Below are 20,215 nucleotides of genomic sequence, written 5' to 3' on the forward strand. Positions count from 1 at the left end.
ATAGTACTTACTGGAAAATGATCACTCCCTATTGTAGATTCCCTGTTGACGTTCCATTCACATGATCCTACAAGACAGTCAGATACTAATGTAATGTCTAGACATGAGGTTGTATTTTTATATACATTAACTCTGGTACCTTTTCCATTGTTAAGACAAACTAGTGACCTTTCATCCATTATTTCTTCTATTATGTTGCCATTTTGATCTGTCTTTTTGCTGCCCCAGAGACTATTATGAGCATTAAAATCACCGCACCATACTTCTCTTCTATGTAATTTCCCAGCCATTTCCTTAAGCTTTTTACAATCGAGATTTTTACATGGATTATAATAGTTTATAATTTTAATATTACCATATTTTCTTACATTAAATATTTCTATAATAATACATTCTAATTCATTATTCATTGGGATTTTCTTATAAGCTATTCCATCTTTAATTAAGGTAGCACATCCTCCTCCATTACAATCACTTCTATCCTGTCTTTCCATGTTATATCCAGGGATCTTAAAATCTAGATTTGGTTTTAACCATGTTTCTTGTATACATATAATATCAGGGATTATTTCTAATTCATAAATATACTTTTTAAATTCTTGTCCATTGGCTATTAAGCTTCGAGCATTCCATTGAAGTATATATAAAACCATTAAAAAGAACACTTGGATCCTAGTCCTGTGTATTTCCTGTAGTTTCAGTGGCACTTAGAATGGTATGTATTTGATCTGCTTGTATTTCTTTCATATCTAAAAATCTTCCAGCTGCTGTTACTATTTTATTTTATCACTTTTCTTCTTCATTTGCACTGTTACATTAACAATATGGCATATAAATGCTACGAAGTTTTCTTTTTTCACCACCATCGTATCTTCATCCACTCTACATTTATGCAAGCATGCATTTTGGATATTTGGATTTGGAGCCAGTATTTGTCTCTGCCCGTTCTGCACTTGATTTATATTCCAAGCTGAGTTTCTTTGACCTGTTTCTCCCATTCCTCTATTACTGTCTTTCTTTACTCTTTTTAAGGCTTCAGCATATGAAATTCTTTCTGTAATTTTAACTCTTTGAGCTTCCCTAGCTTCCTTTTGTATTTGACATCCACCATAAGCTGCACTATGTTCTCCTCCACAATTACAACATTTGATTTTTGCATCTTTCTCACATTTTCCATATTCATGTGGACCTCCACATCTTGCACACCTGATTTTTCCTTTGCATTCCTTTGCAGTGTGTCCCATTCTTTGACACTTGAAACAGCGGAGGGGTTTAGGGATATACTCTCTAACTCTATAGTTCATGTAACCCAGCTGGATATTTCCAGGCATACTATTTTCAAACTGTAAAATTACTGCCATAGTATCTTTAAGTTCCCCGTCTCTTTTACTTTTAATCCTAGTGGCATCAGTTATTTTCCCTCCTTTGATTTCTGCTTTCACATCTTCCATTGTCATTTCCAGCGGAACTCCTGAAATCACTCCTCTTAGCCTCGCTAACAATCCTGGTATATGAGTTCTAACTCTTTCCCCCATTAGGTTTTTCATTTTCATGATCTTTTGTTGCTGTGATTCGCTGTTAGCATGTATCAGCACTCTTCTGTTGTTCATGATTCTAGCCATTTTTATTTTTCCTATTTCTGCCTCTATTGCTTTAGTCAGTTTTATGGGATGTATAGCTCCCCCCTCTTGCTTGAATTCTACCACAACTTTATATTCTGCTTCTAAATTAGCTTGACTCTGTTCATCTGAGTTTGCCCTTTCATTTGTTTTTGTTCTTTTGCTAATGTCTGCTCTTGTCTCACTTTCTTCTGACCAACTTCTTGCTCTTACTTGTCTTTTCTAAATTGTTCTTTTCATTTGTGATGATCTAGAAATCATCCACTCCATCTCATTCCCACTATTTCCTCCTGATGTAGAAGCCATGTAGCTACAGTCAATGTACAGTTTATGCTAACCGCCAAAATTCCAAATCCTACTGCCTTGTTTGTTCCGTTCACTCTCCAACCGGCCTTCTCTCGATTTCAGGCCCCGAACCTCAGTTTCCCAGCTAGCTTTATACTCTGCTGATCAGGAGGCAGAGTGAAACCAGCTGGGCCTGCTTAACCCGCCGGAGCTCAGCAGCAACCTAATTGGGGGTGGAACTCCCACATGCAGCCACCACTGCATGCAACAGGAGATATAAAGAATTGGTCTGATGGAAAATAATAATGACTCCAGTTATGAGGAAGAGAAATGGGAGCAGACTCCAAACAACAGTGAAATGAAACAAATTTAAAATGGTAAAATCTGAGAAGATGAGGCAGAACTTGTCCTGTTTCTTTGAAAAGGCCACTAGTCTGTCCCAATAGTGAATGGGGATGACTGAAATGACTACTGTGCAGCTTTGAAAGCTTTTAGCTGTTGTCATGGAAACCCAGAGAGTGCCAGAAAACAAAACCCTGCAAAAGTACTGTCAGATCTTGAGGACAGAGGTGCACACATACATAAACATTCTCACTGTCATATAACAGTTTTGTGCTGAAGCACTGCAGTCATATATTAAAAGCCCTCTCGTAAAACATAATTCAAATCTGCCAGCAGTTCTGTCACCTACAAGTCTGATTTAAATCTACAGAGCACTGAAGAATCAAACAACTTGTGAAAAACTATGGACACCAATTATGACTTTACTAATTTGGATAGACTTGTGTTTATAAAATAGGCCAGAAGTTTGTGTGAGACATTTGGAAAAGACAGCAGATACATTCCGATTAGTTTTCAATGGAACTGACATTCCTCACTTCACTAATACAGGTATTACAAGTAACTTGTATTGATATCTGTTTAATTCACTACAGTCAAGTATATTTACTTAGACAAAATTTATAAAATATTTATATCATCCATTCAGTCCAATCATACAGACAGATTAAAAGTCCTTTACAAATATCCCAGTTTGATCCTGGTTATTATTTTAGGTTGCATGTCAAAATGACTCCAGTAAATTAGACATTGCAATTAATTACTAAATGAAACCCATCAGATGGCATCATAACACAATCCTTGCTGACAGCTCTCATTCTTTACGTGCTGACCTCTGGTTCAGCATTCTCCATATGAAAATTAACAGGTACAAGCTCCCCTTTTTACTCCAGCAATTTATCTTTTTAATTCAGGGGAGACTCGTACCAGACTGTTGACTTCCGTTGTTATTTGTTCCAAATATTACTGAAGTTAGTAGTAATTCGAGAAGGATGTACACTACTATACTCTATCATGTATATTTGATGTTTTTTTTGTGTATTTTATTGTTTTTTTTACTTTTTACGTTTAGTAGTTTAAGTCTCTCTGTATATGACAAATAAAAGTGCTGTAATATTAATTGCCTATTTTGGGCTTCAATAAAGTTATGTAAGTGTCAGGTTTAACACCTATTAAAGACAAATTAAACAAACACAAGAAAGACAAAACAGTTAGATTCTTTTGTACTCTCGAGGAGAAATGGCCAGAGATATGTTTTCAGTTCACAAATCTCTTCCGTTTCTGAAAACATATGTGTCCGTTCTCCCTTTTTATTGCTGTTAGGATCCCTGTCACAGAGAACGTTGCAATTTCTCAAAGGAATGGGGAAAACACTTCAATCATAATTGCAACGCAAATGTCAATCACTAGCTAGACACATGGTATCTACACACTAGATTATTCTGTTTGAGGCACAGGGTAAAACAGAGCAAGTTGTACGTCTTCACTGCGACAGTTTTACAGCTATCTAAACAGGTCAGGAAGGCAGAGGTTTCTGCTGACCGATAAACCCTGTTGGACCTGGTCGTCACTGCTTTTCTTCAGAGGCCTTCTTGAGGAAAGAAACAGAGCAACACAACAACACAACCATTCTTTAGGCTAAGATAAAAAAATAAAGGTATATAAGTCAAGAACATTATATAGGTAAAACTAAAAAGCTACATGAGACAACAAATATTTGATAACAATATATACAATTTACCTAACAATAATTAATACAGACTGCATTGAGTCATTGACTAGCAGTAATCCCTCATTCTGAGCATGCATGCATAGGAACGGAAAACAGGAATATGACTTAAAACTTTCTATGATGAAGTAAAGTAAAAGGTTAATGTCTGTAGTTATTTTTTTAGTAGCTTCATCAAAGACAGAAACTTAAATAAAGTGGTGCTTCTATAAAAATGACAGCAGAATTCCTACATCCATACTCTACTAGTACAGGCAGACTTTCTCTGTGCTGACATCTGACAAAATCATGAATTATTTTCATGTTGAAACCAAAACTCCAGAAAGTAAGAATGAAAATGTAGCCTTAAGGGATGGAAGTCAGTTCCTCGTTTCAGACAGTTTTTCTCTCTGGTCCTAAAGCTGAAACATGTTAATGAAGACTTTACCTGTAAAATGGGCAAAAAGACTTTCACAGACCAGACTGAACACAGTCAGGGTTAGACCAAGCAGTAAGAATTTGTTGACAAAAGCAGAATTTGTAGTTTTGGACAAAAATAACTTTTGATGATATCTACTGTTTCCCAAAGGCAGATATATTTTTAATCCACATCATATGTCATATTGACCTGTAGGATCTTCAATGGGACATTGAGCAGCACACTGAAAGTGTGGCATTGGTGCTAACGCTGTGTGACGTATTGCTCCATGATACTGATGCATGTGGCAGTGATTCAGAAAGTGACTTGATCCAACAGACTGCTCGCAGCCTGGACTGTCGCTGGAGGAACATTTGCTCCATGTCCATGGAGCGGAGGATGAGGTCAGACTCCAAGGAAAATTCTTTTAAAATTTTTTTAAAATGTTGTTCATAAAAAGATGAAATGACTTATTTGGTGTACTCAGGATAGAGGAAACTGGGCATCTTTGGTGTAAATTCTTGGATGAATATTCTCACTTTGAAGACTGGTTGAAAGCAGCTGAGCTCACTGGAGCCAACCCCAATTCCTCTGATGTCCTCTACACCTGTGCCAAAGAAGAGCTTAAGAAGTTTGAGGTCAGACAATTTGTGCTTCTGTCTCTTTTCTTCAACAACATCCACTTTTGAGGAGAACTGGACAGGGTTTTTAATTAGAATCGTGGATTCTGAACATCAGTAGTGTTTTTTACTACATTCAATCTCCCAGTGAAATACAGTCTTTCAGATATTCCTCAAAGGTTTACCAAGATCCTGCTTTTGATGTACCATGTTTCAATAGTTCCCAAAATATTACAAAAGATGTTAGTAAATGCAAACATTGTATTTAATTGAAAAATGAGTTGACTTAAATGTTCAGCATGCCACCATTCACCCCGTGATGGTGACAATCATGGCAGAAAATTTTGTTTACTTCTCATTCTTGGGGTCTTCTGAACTTGATAAAGCTCTGTGCGAGTACAAGCCATTTACTATTTACCATTTTTAAGTATTTGATGTTATAACAGTAGTAATTCTGTAAAGTGGGAGAGACGGTGCAGTGGTGGTGCAGGGGTAAAGTACAAAGCCTTAGTTCTTGATGCAGCTCTTACAGGTTCAAGTCCTTTGCCACATGTCTTCCCCCTCTCTCACCCACTTTGCTCTCTGACCACTGTCAAATAAAGACCTCTGAGCCAATTAATCTGTAAGAAAATGGAAGTGGAATAGAGAGAGGAAAATTGGTTTGTTTAATTTAAGTGAAAAGTAGTAAATTGCAGGTACTTAGTAATTCTAGGCAGGGTTAAATTTATATCAAACAGTCCACATAAATTTAAAAAATGTAAGTTAGCATGATGCACTAATGTGAAACTTACGTTGCTTAATCTTTTTGAGGCAAATAGTTTGCATTAAGTAAGGTGAACTAATTATATTTTACAGTACAGATATTCTAGCAGTAGATAATGGGAAGTCTCTCCAGAAGTGGATTTTTACTTTACCACAAGTGCTTTCCATATGAAAGACAATATCTATCTCTCCAAGATTACAATTTCATATGATTTACTGTATTGTGTTGGCACGTCCCATTTATAAAGGTCTAATAATTGCTCAAACAAGAAAGTATGTAAACGTTCTGGTGGAGATTATGTATTGCTGGAGGTGGAGGTTACATGTTACTTGCAATTCTCCACATGACATAGTTATGTGGAGAATTGGGTGACAAAAAAAACAACCCATGTTCTATCCTTTGCTTTGTACAGGGGATTTGGAGTCTTGGCTGTTGAGAAACCATTGCTTGCTGGAGGTTTGAACTCTATTAAAGTTTAAGTTTTACCCAATCACTAATGTTTATCAGTGACTGATGTTACAGAAGTGAGCGAGATAGCTGTTAATGTTAATTCAATATTTGGAATGTTATCCAATACAGTCCGAAAGGTTTTGTCCATTTGCTCCACTTCCATTGCTAAAACTACAAACAGAGTACAATTCTAAAACAGTGCAGAAAAATAATGTTATCATTCACAACTTGTCTTTCTATTCACTGATTGGCCTGGTTGAAATTCTACCAAAGGGATCCAAGAAAATGAGAGAAAGCCCACACATATACATAGAGTCAGACAGTTTAATGTTTGTCATACTAGATTTGTCTTGAGTTTCCATTCGTAATTCATGTAATCCTTTATTGCTTTATCACTTCAAGACATTCCAGCGGCAGGTTCATGAGCGGCTAACTCAGCTGGAGCTTTTTAATAAACAATATCGCCGCCTGGCCCGGGAGAACTGCACAGATGCTGCTTGCAAGCTTAAGCTCTTGGTTCATGATGGAAACCAGCGATGTGACTTCCTGCAGAGAAGGGTGGCAGCTGTTCTCCGTAGGCTAAAGGTGAGAACCAAGTTTAGGTCCAAGAGTTGATCAGATGAAGAGAGGACTTTGAAGGAACCCGTAAAGGGATTCTTGTCTGGCTTACAGAGATGGACCTGCAACTCACCAACGTGGAGCACTTCTCAGAGAGTGACATCGAAGACAAGACTAGGCAGCTGAGAGTAAGACTAATTCCTGTTTGTTTATACAAATCTTCCTGATTCAAATTCAAAAATACTTTATTAATCCCAAAGGAAAATTAAATGTTTCTGTAGCTCATTAAATCAGATTCCTGAAAGAATTATTGAAGATCGTGATGGCTGTTGGTAGGAAAGAAAGATTGAGGTAACCCTGCAGATGTTAAAACTTTTCAAAGGTTAGTTGTCAGGTCTACCCATCTTGACATTTTGCAGTCTAATTTTTGTTCTTATCTAAATTTTGATCAATGACACAAAAAAGTATTAATATCTTCCAAAAAAAAGTATCGTCTTGCATATGGAGTAGGAGAAAATGGTATCTGTGAATTGGCAGATCCACTTCAGATTCCCTGACCAATCTTTGCTCGTTAGCCCAATATATCAAGCCGGTTATTACAAATTTAGGGGTCAAGATGGATGCTGGTCTTAAACTGGAAGTACACATTAGAGCCATTTTAAAATCCAGCTTTTTCCACTTAAGGCAGCTAGCCAAAGTAAAACCTATCCTTTCCAGACAGCACTTCGAAACAGGGATCCATGCATTTGTGACCACACGGCTGGGTTACTGTAATGCACTTTATATAGGAGTCAAGGATTTATATATTTCCCAGCTTCAGAGGGTACAAAATGCTGCTGCACGTCTTTTAGCAGGTACACAAAAACCTGACCATATTTCCCCTATTTTACCTTCCTTACACTGGTTGCCAGTACATTATTGGATTCATTTCAAAATCCTTTTATTTGTTTTTAAAGCTTTTAATGGCCTTGCCCCTCCCTATCTCTCTGAGCTGTTCCAAAGACAAAGTTCAAGCTCAGAAGGGACCATGCTTTTTTATGTGGCAGCTACCAAGCTATGGAATGATCTTCCTTTGAGCATAAGACAGGCCTCTCCACTCGCTGTTTTTAAGTGCCTTCTTAAAACCCATCTTTTTTCTTTGGCTTTTGGCACAGTCTGAGAGGTTTCACTATGTTTTATTGTGTCTGTATATTAATATGTATTTTATATTCGATCTTTTCTATTTTATAATTGCATTGTATTTTATGATTCTGTATAGCACCTTGGTCCTGTCGGTGTATAAAGTGCTTCATTAAAAAATGGGTATGGTATGGCAATAATGATGGAATATTGGCAGTAGTCCATTTAAAAATGCCTACACCCATGTAACATGCCAAAAACAAAGTAACAAAATACAAAGGAAACAGGCTGTTAGGCTAATTAAAGCTAAACTTTTCAGTTGGATAATTTTAATTAGTGATTTTATTGGTCAAAAAGCTTGCATTGATGCAAGAGCTGTTGCTATTTGTAGTCCTTACACCCCTCTCTCCCAATTCACAGAACTACTAATTAGATCAAATATTCTAAATACATAATGTATTCAAAAATATTCTGCTGACAATAAAGATGAATTCACTCTCGCTCTCAACTATCACTGTCTGTACCAGGTGTCTCTTGTGAAACAGATTTACAGGAATACCAGAAATACATTACAAATGCTCCGGTGTGGGACTTCTGCATGTAGATAAAAATGTGTTAATTGTGTTGATACCCTCTTTCCCCCCTCCAAAAAAATCAGAGAATTAAGTTAGTTGACTGCAGTCTACCTTAAGATAAAATGATACTTACAGACTTGTTCTGATGTTATGTGAAACAATTCTGTTCATGGAGACACTGGGATTATATCTTTATTATGAGTCAGATTAGATAAATTAATGGCTCCAGAAGAGGAACAAAACCTCAAATAAAGCATTTGTACTTGGATGCATTCAGTATTGACTCAAAGTACTTGGAAAAAAAGCAAAATTATCAAAAATGTACTTTTTCTAGAGTGCAGAGTAAGTTGAAGAAACTTTTCAACCACAAATTCCAAGTAACGTATGAAAAATGAGGATGTCATTTTGTTGGAGGCGACATGATCGACACCCTCCCCACCCCCATTTTTAGTGATGTCCTCAAAATCTCTCTACCCTCTCCACACCCCCTCCTCCCACTTTGATAACCAGATAATCTTAATGTCAACAGTGCCTAATGTAGAGCACCAGTAATCTGCCCCAAAGCGCTTACTCCCGCCCCTGCTCAACAAATTTGTGGAGGGAGTCCGGGGTCCGTAAGAAAGGTGGTTCGTCCAAGGTGCCAAACAGGCTAGGACCACCTCTGGTCAGTGGTGAAGGTTAGTCAAGCTGATAATTGGCCAGTTTGAGTCAACAATATCTTGATGGATCTCTAATCTCAATATGCCAAATAAAGATCCTTCTTTGCTTGTAGCAGAAAGGTAAAAACCTTAGTGATAGCAACCTACCTTAGAGTTTCAAAGTTTCATTGCATATTTGTTCTATTTTGTGTAGGGTTCTCCCTTTAAGGCTATTGCTACCAGGCTTATCCCTCCCATGCAACACTGGAAAAACTTTAGTCTACTCCCAGCTACAGGGTGGGCCTAACCTCTATTGCTCTCATTGTCTTTTTGTGCATTACAGAGATAACTCTGTGGGAAATTTCTGTATGTCCAGCACCTTTCATACTGGTTGTATAAGGCTATATTTATTCTGGATTGGATCTCCCAGAGAATCCCAGAACTCACTCCTCCACCGGGATTTAATCCTTCACCATTCTGCATGGAGGGATGTCTGTGGAGGACATTTACAGCCTCCTGGTCATGTCTGTGATCAATTATTCGTTTTTACCTGCATGACATTTCCACATTCTCTATGATCCATTTTGTACTCAGGGTTCTGACAGAATGATTATTTTTTGTTACTTTTTAATGCATGATCCAATTAATGTTTTATGTTCCTCCTGGAGAGTTCTATGTTGATTTACAAAGCACTGTGAAAACAAAAAAGTTGGCCAAAGTGCTACACAATGAGTTGTTGACTTTATTGTTCATTGTTACACTATTATAGTTACTATTATCCAGAGGCAGTTCTGGATGATAGAGGATGGGATCTAATTGTGATACAGTGAGGAGTTATTTATAAACATTGCTAAAAAAAAAAATCAAAATTTCCACAATCATTAAAATTAGAAATCTGCAGTCAGTCAACCCTCTAAAGTCAATACCCGCTCTAGGGCGGGCATGACATCATGCATTCAAAGGCTACTGTAACAGAAATGGCAGCATTTCAACTCAGTTGTAGCCCACGGATTTCAGACTTTAAAAAAGTAGCATTTTTATATTGGTTTTGTTTTTTATTTACTTCCAAATAAAACCAGACTTATGATCAATCATTTCCGCCATGATTTAGTACACATTTTTTGCATTTTGCTCATTCAGCATACGTTTTGTGACCAGGTAGTGCTTGACCAACGAACCAATGAAAACAGTTTCTGTCAATGTGCTGGCATGGTAGAGTGAGAGACGTCGTGAGACAGCGGCTCTGGAGAGAGTTTTGGAGACAGGAAAAGAACGGAGCGTAGTGACGTTTTGGATTTTACTAGAAGTGTTTTTGGCAAGTTTTTTGAATTATAAGTGTGATAGAGTTTGTGAGTCTGTGTGCAGAGTGGTTTGCTTCTAAAATGTTTCCCTGCTCTAAAATTTATCTCTGTAGGGCTTCCAGCAGGAGATCACGCTAAACACCAACAGGATTGATGCCCTGATTGTTTTGGGGGAGAATCTAATCCAGAAGAGTGCTCCACTGGATGCTGTGCTGATCGAGGATGAGCTGGAGGAGCTTCACTCCTACTGTCAGGAGGTGTTCGGCAGGGTGGCTCACTTCCATCAGCGCCTCATCAACAGAAGACCGGTGAGTAGTAGCAGTCAAAATGACATGAAACTATGTAGAGAGAGAGCATCTGAAGGAGGGTGTGTAAGTTCTCTCGCAGCTCAGATGTGATGGTGCTGATTAGGTGATGGTGTTGAAGTGTTGATTAGCTGATGGTGTTGAAAGCTGAAAGCTGAACTGAAGTCCACCAACAAGACTTTGGCGTACAATCTTGGGTGGTTGAGGAGGTGAAAGATGAAATGTAACCCCTGGTTTACTATATTATCTACAAACATGTTTGTTCAGTCTGAGGTCAAGCACAGGGACACCAGTTATGATGTAATTCAAATATAGTACTTGATGTATATGCAACAGGCCTGTAGTCATTTCATTTTGTGATGGTGTGTTTTTGGAAACGGGGATGATAGTGGAGGAGAGACCTGAAGACAGAGCCCAATTGATCAGCACAGGCTTTCAGGCATGAGGAGGAGACACCTTCAGGTCCTTCAGCTCTCCTGGTCTTCTGATGCTGAAAGTCTATTTACATCTTCCTCAGTGATCTTTGGAGATTATAGAGTTGTTAATGGAGTCATTTTGTATGGGTGTGGTGTGAGGTGTAAATAGATGGTTTTCAAACCTTGCAAAAGCGGTTCGTTAGGTCACCTTCCAGTCAAAGGGCTCTCCAAAGCGTGGTCTCCTTTAGTTAGTGATATTGTTAGGATTCTGCATTTGCTGAGAAGCTGTTCTTTAGCTTGTCACTGTAGCCTCTCTCAGCTGCTTGCTTATGCAGGATTCAGTTCCTGCTGCTGTAAGCTTCTTCCTTGGTGTAATGCAACTTCCTGAAATGTGAAGTGAACCATGGTTTCTTGTTGTTGCATCCACTGGATGCATGCGGACACATAGTCCACGTGCTGGACCATGTGTCCCAGTCATAGTCTGAACACGTCCTCACAAAAGATGATGTAAGCAAATTTGTTTGCTTCAAAACCATTAAAATCTGTGCAGCCAAAGCAGGCCGGGAAACATCTGCTTTGACTCATCAGTCATCAGTCTACTTCCTGACATTGTGAACCATTTACTTGGAGGTTTTCAGTTTTTAAATGTAAGTTGGAGTGAGATGAATTACAGTTATTAGAGAGTCCTAAAGCTCCACAGGGGCAATGTCATAGGCAGGACTGGACTGGCTCTTTGGTGTACCGGAAATTGCCCATTGGACTGATGTCCATTTACGAGCCGGCCTGAGATTGTCGGAATTTATCCCAAAAAAATAATTAAAAAAGAAAAATTTATTTTTATTTTTGCATAAAAATAGGATTGCATCTCTGCTTTTTGCAGATGATGTGGTCCTTTTGGCTTCATCAGGACGTGATCTGCAGCTCTCGCTGGAGCGGTTCGCAGCCGAGTGTGAAGCGGCTGGGATGGCGATCAGTGCCTCCAAATCCGAGGCCATGATCTTGCGCCGGAAAAGGGTAGAGTGCCTTCTCCGGGTCAGGGGGGAGTCCTGCCCCAAGTGGAGGAGTTCAAATATCTCGGGATCTTGTTCACAAATGGGGGAAGAAGGGAGCGGGAGATTGACAGGCGACTGACACAGCGTCTGCCGTCAAGGTCCGGTCCGTCATGGTGAAGAGAGAGGTGAGCCAAAAAGCGAAGCTCTCGATTTACCAGTCGATCTACGTTCCCACCCTCATCTATGGTCATGAGCTTTGGGTCATGACCGAAAGAACGAGATCGCGGATACAAGCGGCCGAAATGGGTTTTCTCCGTAGGGTGTCTGGGCTCTCCCTTAGAGATAGGGTGAGAAAGTCAGTCATCCAGGAGGGACTCAAAGTAGAGCCGCTGCTCCTTCACAATGAGAGGGGCCAGTTGAGGTGGCTCATGTATCTGGTCAGGATGTCTCCTGGACGCCTCCCTGGTGAGGTCTTCCGGGCACGTCCCACCAGGAGGAGACCCCGGGGAAGACCCAGGACACGCTGGAGGGACTATGTCTCTCGGATGGCCTGGGAGCGCCTTGGGATTCCTCCGGAGGAGCTGGAAGAAGTGGCAGGGGAGAGGGAAGTCTGGGGCTCCCTTCTGAAGCTGCTACCCCCGCGACCTGACTCCGGATAAGCGGAAGAATATGTATGGATGGATAGATATTGACTGTGATGCCATTGGTTGACTTTCTTGCAGGACATTAGGCTAATCCATTTAAATCTGCCAGTGCTTCGTAAGGACAAGGACAGGAGCCAGAATTAGCTCCTCCAGTTAAGGAGCTAATTCTGTTGACTGGAGTGACACAAGTGAGTGGATACATGGTGGCACTGAGTAGCACATAAAACCAAAATTGTCACTGGCCCATTAATGTCTAAAAAGTGGTGGAGGCAGAAAAATTTGCCAAACCAACTGATATGTTGATCTCACAGTTTGACCTCTGGAGTAGTTTCATCGCCGAGAGAGAGAGAATTTAGCATGGCTCCTGAGAAAGGGTCAGATTCAGGTTGTGTGTGTGATAATAATAATAATAATAATAATAATAATAATAATAATAATAATAATAATAATAATAATAATAATAATAATAATAATAATAATAATAATAATAATAATAATAATAATACCCCGCCTCTCGCCCGGAGCGTAGCTGGAGATAGGCACCAGCAACCCTCCCGACCCCATTAGGGAGAAGGGTGAACAGAAAATGGATGGATGGATGGGTGGATAATAATAATAAGAAGAAGAAGAATAATAATAAGAAGAATAAGAATAAATGTTGTTTAAACTGCAGGTTCTGGATGAGGATAGGGAGATATCAGACCATGAATCAGACCTGGACCAATCCTCCTGTGAGACCAATAGGAGTTCCTGGATAGAAGAGAGGAAAAAGAAAGAAACCGAAGCTCCAATTCTGGGTGAAGTCTCAGCTGGACGGCAGGCCATGTCCCACCTGCTGATACCGCCGCTAGAACTGTCAGGAAGAGAAACCCCCGTCAGCGTGGACTCCATTCCCCTAGAGTGGGACCACACCGTTGACGTAGGAGAGTCAACATCGCAAAAGGATGAAGAGGATGCCTCATTGTTCAGTGCTTTGTCAGGTGATCAGCAAATATTAATCATCTCTTTCTTTGCAAATCTTTTCCTATCATTTTTTCCCTTTGGGTCTCCTATACACAGTTAACCTCCATTCTTCCCCACAGAGATGAGGGTAATGGAGAGTTCAGATTAACTAGTGAAAACCAAAGTGAACCTCTGGCTGGCCCTCTGTTTGCTGTTTGTGCCTGAATTACTATGCTATTCCTTTTTGTTATTGGTTAGTTTTGATTATCAATATAATTCTACTTTCCCCTCCATGCTACTGCACAGCAACCCCTGAATAATCCAAATTTCCAATTTATTAATCTCTTTGCATTATCCCTCTGTTGAGTTGCACTTGATTGTGCAGTTTTAGATTCAATAAATTGCTGGTATTTATGGCAACATCCAATAGAATTCACACTGTACTTGTAATAAATGTTCATAAATGATTTTTTTTCAATGAATAGTGATGCTTGATATTGTATTTTTTTTTATTTGTTTTGGATTTCTTTCACTTTTTATTTCTTGACCAAAGTGACTCTGTTTCCCTCAGTGAAGTCAGTTATGCAGCGGCCCAGCTGGCACCCGCCCAGCTCCCTGGAGAGAAAACGTGTCTGCAGAGAAATCATCCATAGTCTAAGCACCACGCCAACTCACAACAGCAGCTCTTCACGACATCAGGGAGGCTATGTAAGAGTCTTCCTCTGACCCAAATGTTAATATTGTCGGAGCCCAGCTAGACTTAGGAAGCTGAAGTCTATAGATGAACTGTTTGCAGCTGACCTATAACACTGCAGACTCTGTCAGGAAACAGAGAGATTTAAATGCTTGATGAAGGTTTATAATTCACTGAATGTTATTGGACAAAAAATCATCTAGGTCCAATAGCTCTTCAACATAGTTAACTTCCACTCTTCTCCACATGTGTGGAGAAGAGTGGAGGTGATGAAGATTTCAAATTAATTAGTGAAAATTACTTGTTAATTAGATTCTTAGGTATTTGCAGGAAACAAGATGATGTATCGGTCAGGATACTGGAAGGGGGACATGAGACCGAAACTTAAACTGTAGATTTGAGCTGTTTTTTTTCATCTTGATACTCAGTGTTGCCAGCAGTCTGCAATAACAAATAAATTGAAATTAGGCTAATATATTACAGCAATAGGGGTTCAACTAATACAAACTCAAACAAAAATATCATATAAGAAATAAAGATAAGATAAGATTTATTTGTCGTTGTCATCAACAGATTACAACGAGATTAAGACAGTGCTTTACTCGAGTTAAAGTGCAGGTTATATACACTTACACAACACACAATATAAATATACATACATAAAAAGATGAAGAAACAAACAGCACAAAACGAGAAATAAATAGACATCAAAAGATGGTTGCACCTGGAGGTGTCGCAGAGAATACAGAATTTACATTTTTAAGAGAGTGGTGTCAAGAGCAGAGTTCTTATGCCTTTGAATTTAGTGCCATGATTGCCATTGGATAGAAACTTTGTCCTGGTTTATATTGCTCTGTATCTTCCCTGATGGCAGCAGCTGGAAGAGACCATGGCCAGGGTGTGAAGAGTCATTTAAAATGCCCATAACTTTTTTGCGGAGCCTGGAAGTGTAACTCTGTTCCATGGTGGGGAGGGGGCAGCCTATGGTTCTCTCTGCTGCCCTGACAACCCTCTGGAGTGCCTTCTTGTCCGAGGATGTGCTGCTGCCGTACCAGACACACATCCATATGGACACACATCCATATGGATGTGTGTCTTGTGTATGGTTGAGCTCTTAGGCATATAAATCCACAACTCAATTCACATAAAAATTACATCATTAGGCATAACCTCAGTGATAAAACCACAAACACAGACAGCCTTTAGGCTCAATTTAACATAAGAGGCACGTTGGCTCCATCATGTGGCCAGATAAAATCCCTACTCAATGGTGGCAGCTGGTGCCACATGCCCTTAATCTCTTTATCCACTGTAATAACTCAATGGAAAGCAATAACAGATGCAGCCGAAAAGCATTTAAAAATAATGGGATTTAAGGTAAACCTACGAAGATGGAGCAGGCTCAACTAAGTTCTCAGTGCCCAGAGAGCCCCACAACATCACATCCCCCGCCCTCCCATTGTTTACACATTTAACAAACTGAATCTAGAATAAACAAACAGCACGCTAAATGCGATAACTTACTTTATGTCATCAACTTAACACTCGGAGAAATCACTTCTAAGGACTGCACCAGGAATGTGGTCTCACATGCGGAAAATGCAGCGACCTGACCCAGAAGTATATTTGATTCGCTCATGAGTGGTAGTGCAGCACTAAAACTCAGGCTTACGTCACTGTCTAGGATAATCTCTAAACCACTATTACAAAATAAAATGCAGAAATGTCAGCGCCTTTTATAAAGCCGCCCCTAAATGTGGTTACACATTTACTAAACATAAAAGGCTTTAGTAATTTTGGGGGGGTGACTGGCTGTTCTTCTCATTGTCCTTTCCTTCAGCTGGCATGGCTGGTGATACGATCAACTGAGCAACTGGCCTAGTGTAGACATGTCCACTAACTTTCACATCCACTGATCTGACAAGTTCATCATCACTACGATGAATCTTGATCACATGACCTATCAGCCACGAGGCTCTGGGCAATTGGGGATCCACAACAATAATGATTGCATTCTGCAGACGTTCAGGAGTGTTTGATTGCCATTTGTGTCTTGTCTGTAAGCCAGGAAGGTATTCTCTGATGAACCTTGCCCAGAAGTGATCAGGAAGTATCTGTGAGTGCCATCAACTTCTTCGACTGAGGTTTTCCATCCCTCAGAATTGAGGGTTGAGCCCTCCAACACTGACACTCAGGACAGGTGCGCTGGTATTTGCTTATCGCTTCTCTTCCACGGAGTATCCAGTAAGATCTCAGCAGCTCTGCAAAGACCTGTTCAGGGCCTGGATGTTCAGGGCTTTCTCATCATATGTCTGGATGAGAAGACGTGTGAAGGGGTGAGTAGCAGATGTGGGGACTCAAGTCACCATGACTTGGACTTCAGTCAGACTCAAGTCATTAAAATCAAGACTTGAGACTTGACTTGAAAAAGTGCTTTAAGACTCAGACTTGACTTTGACTTTCACACCATTGACTTGGAACTTGACTTGAAGCTCTTTACTTGAAACAAATTTATATTTTACTCAAGTCAAAAGTTTAAGACACATATTATTTATAAAGTGGACCCATTAATTCATTTCACTCATTCCGTACTAACAGGCTCAGAACATCTCTCTGTTCTTTGACACTCCATATGTATGTATGTGTGTAGCTGCAGCACAACTAATCAAATTAACAGGATTTAAAAATAACAACAGGGGGAGGGGGGGGGGAACAAGAGACGAAAAAATGCTCAAAGCAGATATGATCCTGTGAGTTATTTCTTTTGGGTACATCATGATTAATGTACCCAATTGATGTCCCCATTTTAGTTGGAAATATCCAACTAAAAATGGAGTGAAACCTGTGAAACCTGCAAAACCTGCAAGACCAGGCTGTCAGAAGGAGATACAATAACTTCCAACTATTCAGCATTTAAAGTTGCACAAAGAGGTTTCTTTTACTATGAGACAACTGACTAACGTTGTGTTAGCAACTCTGGATTACGTTAGTGATACCGCTTATATATACTTGTATGCTATGTTTAGTTGTGCTGTATAAATCCGGTGATTCAAATACATCCACATTAATGTGCAGTGTGTTAGCTCAGGAAGTTGGTGGATAGCGAGCGGGTCTCCGGATCAAAAAACAGAATCTGGACCTGAACTCAAGGAAAAGATTTCCTCTCTGTCCCATCATAATGATGAACCGGGTCCAGTTCTATCACAGGATGGACGGTGTATTCATAGGGGTGGAAGAAACTAAGGTTTGTTACTACCCTGCTTCCGTAGTAGTACTTTCCCATAAATATTCCTTCCTCCCGCCACTGCTATTATGTTAGTTTTACGTAAGAGCCCTCCTCTGACTGTAGTACCGGATAGAGACATTTCCCATATTCTAAAATCCAAAAATTTGACAGCTATGGATGTATTTGAAGAAATCTATGTTGGGAAATTATATTGATAATAAATAGATTGTTAACTGCAGACAGTGGATTAAGTCTTCTGTTTTTTCAGTTGTAACTCTTCAAATGGCAGTGTGATGGTCGTTGAAATACCATCTCCAAGTGGTATAATTTTGCTAGAAAACAAATTAAAATCCAGTAATTTTGCTATCCTTCAAAAATTGCTGTAAAAGTAAAAAAAAATGTACAATTATAAGGATCCTGAATGTAATGGTCTTGGGTAGTTCTGAGTGTTTCTGGATGATAATGCAGCATGTTATTTTGTGTATTGGTTAGTGATTCTGGCAAGCTTAATTCAGGCAACATGTTTTCATCAATACTGAGATGTGAAATTGGCTGTAGATTTAACCCCATTTGGACTGACAAATATTTATTTTACCATCGCATCCAAATTCAAAACCACTGTGCTTTAGTTGCAATGAGTGCATTGTGTGTTTGATTTTTTTAAAAACATGCGAGTCTATTATTTGCATTTAGCTTAATTAGAACACTGTTTTAAAGAAAAAGGACAAAAAAAAGAACTCAAAAGGACTTGAAATTCCAAGCTCCAGACTTGAGACTTGACTCAACTTTTGCCTGTCTTGACTTGACTTGACCGTCTTTACTTGAGACTTGAGGACCAAGACTTAAGACTTGAGACTTGCATAACAGTGACTTGGTCCCACCTCTGGAGTAGAGTCCAGGACAATAGGATGCAGTGTCAATCCATCAAGATCTCGTCATGATCGACATCCTACTCTGATAAGGCCTGCTGAGGTATCCAGTTCAGGTGCCAAGATGAGTAATCGGCTTCTGGAAAATACCAAACAGATTTTGCTTTGGCAAGCAAATGACATTCCTCTGAAAATGATTCCTGTTGAGCTCATCTAAGGATGGCTGATATTTCTCAGCACTGGGTGGAGAAGTTGAGAGGGTTTGCGTTTGAATTTCCTTAACAATAACATCTAAGCGCTCCTGTCCTGCAGCTCTTAGATGTCTCCCTGGTCCAACACACCTGAATCCAACAGTTGAGTTACCTCCCAAGTGCAGTCAGGTTCTCCAGAGTCCTGCTAATGACCTCATTATTTGACTCAGGTGTGTCGAAGTAGAGATACATCTAAATGTTGCAGGTCACCGGCCCTCGAGGACCAGGAGTGCCCACCCCTGGGCTTGAGGTTGTCCCTAAGGGCAGGATCTGCCACTGAAAGATTTTAGGAGGTTCATCTACCTTCAAATCTGCCAAAGGAACTTCAACAGGGGGCGATCCTCTGGCAGGAGAAGTACTTAATGGAACATCCCCTTGATATCACCACTCACAGCTACGGAATATTCACGGAACCTAACTAGGACTTCCAGTAAAGAGGCTCCAAGCGTGGGGCCAGTCAGCAGAAACCTATTCAGGGATTGTCCAAGGTATTTATGAGAGCAGTTGAAAACCAGACAATTCTTCCCATTCTGACTGATGAGATGATGGGTAATGTACCAGCTCTCCTTTGGTGAGGTGTTTGGTATTTTTACAGCTCCAGAATGAATTAGCTTCTGCATTTCTGCTCTGTAGGCATCAGCCTGATGTGAATCCTTTAATAGGCATTTCTCTGTGCTTCGATGCATGGCCATGACAGATTCCTGTGCTGCATTCAGTTGTGGCATTTGTGCATGCAATCCACCATTATGCAAACTGTTCTAGCTTCGAGCAGAGCCACAGCTTGACGATCCTGCTTGGATCTGTCCTTTTCAGATGTGTAAGGTACTGCCTCCATCTGCCAGAGCCGCTCTACATGCTTAAATAACTCATCCGATTGGGAGGAATATAAGCATAGGGCAGGCTGGGTTGGCTGCCCCATCAAAAGACTTGACCCCTGAAAGGTCCCCCCCATCCAAGTATGGACAGCTGCTGGGCTGCCAGGTGGGCCAAGCCGAACCGCTTCTATAGGGGTTATCAGATGTGGCTGGTCTGAACCAATAAGGAGCAGTGGTTTGGCTCTGGGATCCCTTGCAGATGTTTACACTTCCTCCGTAGCTGATCAACAGGATAAGTATGATGAGCTAAGTTGAGACTGTCAGCTGTAAATGTTCCCTCAATTTTGTGTTGCAACCAAGGATTGGCAGCTGCAGAGACACTGAAAGATACATTAAGTCCATGTAGCATCTGAATATCATAGCAGATGGTGCATAATGCAAGATCCTTGGGGATGCCCGCCAGTCCAAGGATTTTTGCAGCTGCCAGGAGCAACATGGTCCACTCAGAACCGTCATCCAGGATTGCACCTTTGCAAAAGATACCTTTATCTAGAGTGTGTTGCTCATGACTTAGAACCACAGGTTCATGTTGAGCAGAACATGATGGCCGACCCTATGTCGATCTAAAAAGAGGGAACCCGATGCTGAATTGGTAAGGCAACTTTCTT

The 20,215-nt window shown here is 40.1% G+C and overlaps 1 protein-coding gene across 1 annotated transcript in view; it reads left to right on the top strand.

The window, feature by feature from the left end:
* The window catches only part of LOC122846609 (nesprin-2-like), a 72,335-nt gene that overhangs the window by 38,842 nt on the left and 13,278 nt on the right, over positions 1–20,215 (top strand). Inside the window, 7 exon segments of the mRNA XM_044143679.1 lie at positions 4,586–4,773; positions 4,857–5,007; positions 6,605–6,802; positions 6,805–6,948; positions 10,507–10,701; positions 13,424–13,730; positions 14,264–14,400. Of these exon segments, the coding sequence (XP_043999614.1) occupies positions 4,586–4,773; positions 4,857–5,007; positions 6,605–6,802; positions 6,805–6,948; positions 10,507–10,701; positions 13,424–13,730; positions 14,264–14,400 (1,320 nt within the window).

The sequence above is a fragment of the Gambusia affinis genome, linkage group LG16 (assembly GCF_019740435.1).
Source record: "Gambusia affinis linkage group LG16, SWU_Gaff_1.0, whole genome shotgun sequence".
Taxonomy (NCBI): Eukaryota; Metazoa; Chordata; class Actinopteri; order Cyprinodontiformes; family Poeciliidae; genus Gambusia; species Gambusia affinis.